This window comes from Apostichopus japonicus, chromosome 10, assembly GCF_037975245.1.
Source record: "Apostichopus japonicus isolate 1M-3 chromosome 10, ASM3797524v1, whole genome shotgun sequence".
Taxonomy (NCBI): Eukaryota; Metazoa; Echinodermata; class Holothuroidea; order Aspidochirotida; family Stichopodidae; genus Apostichopus; species Apostichopus japonicus.
In genome coordinates, this window is record NC_092570.1 from 6,374,550 (window position 1) to 6,383,116 (window position 8,567).

At 37.4% G+C, this 8,567-nt stretch overlaps 1 protein-coding gene across 1 annotated transcript; it reads left to right on the forward strand.

Annotated features, from left to right (window-relative positions):
• Nucleotides 1-2,617: 2,617 nt before the first annotated feature.
• Nucleotides 2,618-8,423, forward strand: LOC139975385 (uncharacterized). Its single transcript, XM_071983320.1, has 6 exons — nucleotides 2,618-2,834; nucleotides 3,677-3,807; nucleotides 5,028-5,106; nucleotides 5,960-6,112; nucleotides 6,780-6,883; nucleotides 7,099-8,423. The coding sequence occupies exons 1-6, from the start codon at nucleotides 2,708-2,710 to the stop codon at nucleotides 7,165-7,167; spliced, it is 663 nt and encodes a 220-aa protein (XP_071839421.1). The 5' UTR covers nucleotides 2,618-2,707; the 3' UTR covers nucleotides 7,168-8,423.
• The last annotated feature ends 144 nt before the right edge of the window (nucleotides 8,424-8,567 follow it).

Below are 8,567 nucleotides of genomic sequence, written 5' to 3' on the forward strand. Positions count from 1 at the left end.
CAATAATTGTGCGATATTGTCGTTGATTCATAGATATAGAATTTTTTTATGGGAGAACGCTAACAATTATATAGCATTACCTCACTAACAATATATAGTTTAACCGCTCACCCCAAAAAAATCGAGGGCGCTGCAGACTTATATAAACTCAGATTACCGTTATTATCCATTGTTACAGAGAATTAGGCATCAAGCATAAATCGTAATTATTTATCTATGTTTATGGAATGTCTGTTCAAGAAAGGATTGTATTAATATATCTGTCGACTTTATGCTGGCTAGTATTCAAGAAAACCTCCAAACTTTTCAGAAGATCCTATTTGTTTAAAGTTTACACAGCTTTCAGGAATTTCTAATTTGTGCGATCCTCAGACAACGACAAATGCATTTCGTTGTTTACGTTGTCAGTACGTACATGTACGAGTATTCAGTGGTTTCTGTTATCAGTAGCAGATGCAGATATAGCTTTAAACAGGAGGAGAGGTGACCTTGGGGTCATTGCCAAGGGTCGATCGTTGACCCATGGGTGTGTAGGGGGGTTCTTTTTTTCATTGCCCCAAATTATTTGATTAAAAAAATGTTAATTCAAAAATAGTTTGGTACAGGAAAAGGGAAAAATCTAGTTTTCGACGACCTCGAATACTTTCCTCCTGTTGCCAATGATCGGCAACGTTAACGATATGATACTGTGGGATTTGCGTCAAGCCTTATCTGTAACTTAACCATTGCCTGCCCCCCCCCCCCCCGCCCGCACCATTTTGTCCTTACAGCTCCCATCCCCGCCCGCTTCAGCTCTCGGACCCTTCAGCTATATGTCAGTCTCTGCTATATTTCTATGGTGCACAATCAGATAATCAATCGTTCACCTTTGTTCGGTTCGCATCATATGACTAAAGTCAATATTTACAAATTTATGAGTGTTAATTGTAACGTTACGGCCTACATAAATCAGTTTACACTTGAACTTGGCAAAAGTCTTGTCGGTGTAGCGGGTAAAACTACTGCAAAAACTCTGAACTTGAAGAGTCCTGCTTATAACCAGCGTGCATAGTTAGTTATCCACGCATGGACTTATTACTGATATTTTCCCTTCTATGAAGATTTATCAATTGGTTACATCAGGGTAATATGGAAGCTTCAATCGGAGAAGGGACAGTCTGAGGAGAGGGGAGGGGGAAGGGGTGAAGGATATATTTATTAAAAAATTATCAATTCACTGATTGAACTTAGAGGAAGGTGTTTAATAAGTCAGAATAACATGTACATACGGGCATCCTCCGCTAATTGGTCGTGGAACTTGACCCCTCGTATATCTCATAAAAGGAGCGCTATGAGATCTAGTAGTTATTAATGTTTCATTCGCACGCCCCAGTGTTAAATAGATAGTATTTCTTAAGTCTAATCTCGTGTCAGATGTGACTTCTGTAAAAAATATAATTATGACTGATATATCATTTCAGGGACCAAACAGTAGCAAAGTTGAAGATTTGTAGATGTAAGTCTGCCCCTGGAGTTTTATTGGCATTGGAAAAAAATTGAAAGGTTTCAAAACAATCACTAGTTTTGGTTTAGGTGTCTTTATCGACGAATGACTTGTTTAGTTCGTTACTTTCTATAATTTATGTTATCTTTTACATACTATCTGTTCCCCTTTTACTTTCGATGCCTTCCACTACCTCACATCAAAGGCTGCGTAAGAGGACAACTGTTAATGGATGAGATGGCTGGGTAGGTGACAACACTATGATTCTATCGCCCCGTCCGGCACCCTCTTACACGTATAAGGCAATGTATTAACAGACAAATCACACCCTCACATCATCCAACAAGCCTCCGCTGTAGACTATACGCCTGTGCTTCTATTTTGAAGTCGAAAGCACTGACAATTAAACGATTTTAATGATTATGTAAAATTAATGTCTTCATATTTGGGATATAACGTTAATACATGCACTTATATTTTGTAATGAATAGATAGGATGTCCTCTCTCAAAAGTAGCCGTGTAACCGGCAATAATTAGAATTAATTGTAATGTATGTATTCTGAAGAAAAAAGTCGTTTCATATGATACACTTACAATGACTTTGAAGCAACTGTTTTTCTTTGTTATAAACTTGTTTCAGCAGGGGTCCCTGATCAACTTTTACTACGGTTCGCCATTTCCATAGTAGGATTCTTGGAGAAAATAAAAACAGCATGCGCTGTTTTTTTGGGGGGGGGTTGGAGGGGGTGGGGTAGGGGGTTGGAGGCAGAAGCCTTTCTTTCTCTCTCACTCTCTCTCTCTCTTTGATGGAGTAGGGTACTTTAATTAAATGTATTTGACAAATAACTTGACTACACTGCGACCTGAGTTATATACAGACAGTCGAAACAAACATAAATCAAACCCTTTGGCAAGAGTTTTTATGAAAAATATTTACTACATATTGTATAATCTATTGTAATAAAAATGAGAATAAATTTACATTAAGAGGTTCTAAAGAGTTCGATAATTCACAGAAAAGTTACTTTCGCTTCCCCTTTTTCTTTTCTTTTTATGGTTTGGGGAGAGGTGGTGAAAATCTATTTCCCCTTCCACATTAAAAGAGAAACTTTATATATATACCTCAAAGTAACACTCAATTTCACATTTCATCATCATCAAAGCCCACCAGCTGAATCGTGCAGAAGTGTTATCTAATTTGATCGACTTGGGGTGAATACGAAATGATATCGCAAAGCATGAAGTGTTTCTTGACTATCGTGTTGTTGTATATGGGCCAAGCAGCCTATGCTACCAAGGCAACACCTGATCGATGCTGCATCCAAGCTGAACAGTTTCAGGCTAGTTTTGGTGAGTTTTAATCTATATCTTGTCGAAATAGATAAATATCCGAATCAATGTATTGACTCATCACAAAAGTTAGCAACGGTTTAGATAACCTAGTCTAGTGCTTATAATAGGGCGGAAACCGTTGCTGTCATTGTTGAGACAATAAATTATGGTTGCTGGTGCATTAATGGATAAAGCGGGAAAACCAAGCTTTTAAAACTAATACTACTGAATGATTCATAGCGCACTATAGATAATCTATCAATGACCAATGGCAAATAAACGATCATTGTGATAATTTGATAATCTCTCCAGTATGAAAAAAGAAACTTGCATAGTCATATTTTAAACAAGCAGAACAGAAAATTTACAATATCTTTCAAAATAATTCATGAATTATGTCGACAAGCTACAGTCGTTCTCGATTCCAGTGGCAAATAAATCATTGAGAAGAACGACAATGCCACCAATTGCCCTGCTGTGGCATTCGATAAACACCAACAACAAACCTTTACATCACGTGATCAGATTCGACCTCTGCAGGGCACAATTTAATGGACATACATGACACAGGAACTGGGCCTGCATTACACAGTATGCTGGGCCTCCAGAATAAAGCTTACTGGGCCTATAAGGCACATTTTACTGGGCCTACAGGACACGTTATAATGGGCCTACAGGACACAGTAAACAGAGCCTACAGGACACAGCATACTGGGACTATTGGACATAGTATACTGGGCGGACATGACACAGTATACTTGGCCTGCAGGGCACAAATTGCTGGGCCTAGGGACCCTGCTGGCCGTGACTCATGCAGCCATGGTCAGACACACATGTGTATGCTTAAATTGTTCTTTCAGGTGTATTAAGAACATATCATCAGTACGAAGAAGGACTTTTTACTTGCGCCTTTGATTTCAAGAGTAACCAGTTTGGGTGTGATGTGGACTATGGCTCTCACCGATACAAAACATATCTACTGGTAGATAAGGTAAGGAAAAACGTATTATTTGATCGACAATAAAAATCTCATTCAACGAATATTGAAGAAACTTGCTGGTAGACTTCAGTTCCTCGGATTCGTATCTGTTTGCTTTTTTACGTTTGAGCTATTTGCTTGTTTCACCATGAAGGTTTTAAGTAGGTCAAATAGGTTTATTTTGATCCGGTTAATAAGTCATGCCTAAAACATAAAACAATATCGCTATTTTTACATAGACATTGTCAGAAGGGCTTTGAACATTCTCAATCTAATTGCACAAGACATGTAACCACATAAGTTTTTTCTTAACATTGCTACAGTTTTGTGTAAGTGATTGCTTGTTTTACAGTCCGCAATTCCTAACAATCTGTAACTTTAATCAAGCGACATGTTGTTTGTATTTCTTTCTTCGGATTTGTTTGATCGATATATCAGAAATTGCTATCAGTATCAACTACCATTGCAGCGATATCTATACATTTTCTCCAATTAACTGAAATTTTGAATACATAAAACGTGTTCGATGCTTTCCTATAACTAGACTCTTTTGAATTGAAATTTATTAATTTAAGAACAATCTTTTATCTTACTTCGGTTTTTATGTTTCCAACTGCAAATTGATTTAAATTCAGATGTTTTAACGTCTAAAAAAATCGAACTAAGTTATCTGCAAACCAAACTAGAGAAATATTCCGAACAGAATCCATGCACTCTTCTGTACAGAGTCGGCGGAAAAGGTCAGGAACCCCTGGGGGTGGGGGGGGGGGGAATAAACGTCGGTGGGCACTGAGACTTGCGACTTTGCATTGAGGAAGCAAACCGCAACATCACCTCAAAACGCCCGGACCAAACGGAACCTTGGTAATTTCTTTACCTCAACTCATTTTTTGATATATTTTCAACAAAACAGCAGCCTTTCATTATTTCTTATTTAATTTCCAACAAAATACATTTTCTAATTATTTTTGCTTATTTTTCCGTTTGTAAACAATTTGGCACTTCTCCATTACAAAATGTGGCAAAAGTGTTTTCATTATCGCATGGGGCATTTATAATTTATGGAAAAGGGACATTTTTGAGCTTTTTCACAAAACATTTTTGAGCTTTTTCACAAAACATGTGAAAACTCCTCTAACATCCCCCATCCCCAACCAAATGGGCTCGGCCGACCATGGTTCTGTCTAATCTTGCCTGTACAGTCTTCGTATTGTTTTCTATTGCATAACCAGGACGTTGAGTACATCGTTGAGGAGGATTCAACATGCTATAAACATGGGGCCGATCCGGCTCCTCTCCGATGTGTTCCAGGTAGGAATATTTATAATCTAGAAAGATGTTCCGCAAACTTGAGATGCGGAAGCTTTCCAAACGTCCGAAATTTATCTATAGTTTGTAGTCAGCGGTCGTCGATATTAATTGACTTTTTGGGGAAAACAGATATAGTTCTAGGAGCTACATTCGCAAGTATGAAATGTAAACAACAACTTTTTGTCTAAAAATTCCTTCAAGTGGTCGTATTGCGTGTGAAATCGGTTTATTGGAACGTCCATTCGTTGTTTTCATGCAGTAAAGTTCCTAAACGTGGTACATCATGTGCATTATTATCCAAGCACGGATTCAGTGGGTGTGCCCCCCCCCCCCTTTTTCAACCCAACCACACACAAAGCACAATATTGCGTGTAGACCTTGCGTGTGCACCATTTCACGTTTAGAATTGTATCCATTTCTTTGAGGGGGGCAGGGTAGGACCCTAACATAGGGGAGTAGTTGGCTTGAACGAGCTCAGGACCATACCCCTTCCTTTGTTAAATCCTGTTATCCAGTATCGTCGGGCATGAGGTAAGTGTCTACAGGGACCCTTCGGTCAAGGGGCCAGGAAGGTCACGGAACCTTCGTGAACAACTTCAAGTTTCTGATTTCGTGTTGTGCATGCCAGGCAAACTTCATAGAGAGGGGAGAGGGCGGCGAGCAAGGAATGAAATGAAGTATGGCAAATCAAAGCCACAATTCGTTGCAAGTATACATAAATGTATGAAGAAGAAGCAATCCTGCCCTTCATTCTTGGAAGTAGCCTATAAGCTTGATTATGATATTATACAGGTGTTCTGTTTTCTACAAATAAAGAGGCGTGTGTGGTCATTTTCTCCCTCGCTGTTTATAGATACTTTAAACTACGTCACATCTTTCGCTCTCGGGAACCAAGCTTTACTCGTTGATTCATGGAAATTAAACAGCGATGGCGGGTATGTAACTACCGGAAGAAAAGACTGCACACCTGTTTCTGTGACTTCCATAATAAAGGACTTTCAAGAAGGTTGGTTCTGCACCACTCTTAGTTTTTCGAGAAAAAAAGAAAGAAAGATTAATCATCCAAGGAAACAGGATCAAACGTCGGTTGTTGTTTGGTTTTCTAACAGCAAACCATTCTGGTGAACACGTTTTATTAACAACTACTGTATTATGGACACAGGTTTAAAATTAAGAGAGGAAAAACAATATGAAGTTTACTAAAAAATATTATAACAGGTGCATATATAGTCTCCATCATATCAAATTAGAGAGAGAATTAAACTCTCATCTCTTGTTTCCTGAAAGTTTACTGCATTCGGGATTTTACAAACGACGATACTAACCGGTCTCCAATCACTTTCTGCGTCTAACTAAATGATGGGAAACGTTTTTGCACTGTTCCCTCTACTTCAATTTTAATGGGTTAGATCTATTTACCCTAGCCTACCTTCTACGTTCCAAGTCACGTGGTTGAGGGAAATGAGAATGTACATATGTTAATGGAGACAGGTATGAGAGGAACGAGGTTCAACCTACTATACACTGTTACAGTATTTCTCTACCGCTCTACTACTGTTACTGTAATCTACTATACCTCTGTTACTGTTATATAAATCATTCGTGATAATAATATGTAAGCAACGCAAACAAGTTGAATGAAGTTCATGATTTTTTTCAAATTTCTCTAACAGGGTTTTCCACAATTATTGTAACAGTCATGAATTTTACCGACTCTGTCAGTGATCCAGACTATTGGTTTGTACCTCCAGCGTCATGCTCTAATGCGACTCAACAGGTAAGTCATCTTATGAAATTTGGAGCCAATATCAAAGTAGTATCCACCAGACCACCCCTCCCACGGCCCCCCCCCCCCCCTCGAAAAAGTCTTCACTCGTCAAAGTCAGCCTAATATCGTGTAAAAATGCTTGTAACTAAAGCATTTTTGTTTTGTTTTTTATTTGAAGTTACACTTTTTATTTGAAATGTTTTGTTCTCTTCTCGTCTCTATAGGTACCAAAACCATTTCTCAAACGACTGAATGTCTTGAAACGGCTGCGGGCAGCTACCTTCTTCCTGTAAAAGACAACGAATTCTCATATCAACTTTGATTCGTTGAATCATTTATATCGTAGCTATTTTAGAGCGCAAAAAGAAAAAGAAAAAAAAAGCGATTAAAGTAAAGTTAAGTTTGATTATTCTAGTTTTTCTTCCCGCTAACCGTTGGTGTATTTTCATGTTTTTAGAAACATTTGATGATTTCACTTTCTAGTTTTGACATTCATTTTACAGATAACTCGAATACTTTGTTTTATATACTTTTTTAAATAGAAGAACGTAAAAGTGTTTGCACAACATCCCTTCCCGCTCCCTCCTGATCATCAACCTTTCTGGGGGGAAAATCCTGAATAGTCCCATAAAAATTGATTTTCTCTTTGAAAGCTATAGTGTAACTAACCTCCTCTTCCTTATCTGGGCATGTCCAGTGCTCTCGATCTTAAATTACGTTGAAAGTGATTCAAAGTAAGTCTTTAAATAATAATGAACTTTGATTCCTGACGATATGATTTCATTTTCACATTGCTTTCGATTTCTATTAAAGTAATGTATTCCTTTATCAATGGCTTACTCTTTCGATATACACGTTTTGCTTTTTTTCTTTTGGTTTCTATAGTTTTACTCGTGACTTTTAACCAACAGCTTTTCTTTGTGTGACGACCAGATGAATGATATCTATCCAAGAAATATTGCCTACTTCGCTCATGCCAAGTTTACTTTATAATTCCGCTGATTTGGTCGAATAAGAAAGTGTCTCATAATACAAAATGGATGTTTCCTTGTTTTCGTTAATGCTTGTGATTAGAAAAGATTACAATCTGACATTTCTTTCGATATCTTAAATGTATTGTCTTTCTTATAGTTATGGCTTACACTTTTCGTATATTCGTTTTTCTTTTTTCGGTTTCCTTATAATCTTACTCTTGATTTTAACCTATATCCTTTCTGTGTGTGAGTTCAGACACGAATGTTATAGTTTTCCAAATTCAGATGATTCAAATAAGTCTCTGATGAATCGTGTTCAACGTTTTATAACATTATGAATCTAAACTATAGCGCTCGTTATGACACATTCTCACTAGAACTGAGTGGCACAATATCCCATCAAGAAAGCTGTTCCAAAACAACACTCATCTAGGTATAGATATTAGACGTATATAAGAGTAAACAAGTACAGAAAAGTTCATGTAAACACAACGTCACTTATAGATCCTGATGGTTTTCTGCATAAAAGTTACCAAATACTAAAGTTCACAATAAAATTTACCAAGGTTACGAAATCTTCCGTCTCTTCTGTTATTTTATTTTAATGTTTTTGAATCGTATTTTTTATTTAAGGTCGACTAAATAAAATACCCATGCGTACACGACGTTAAACCACAGATTTTTTTACAGAAATTGCTCATTAAGAAGCCTAACATACA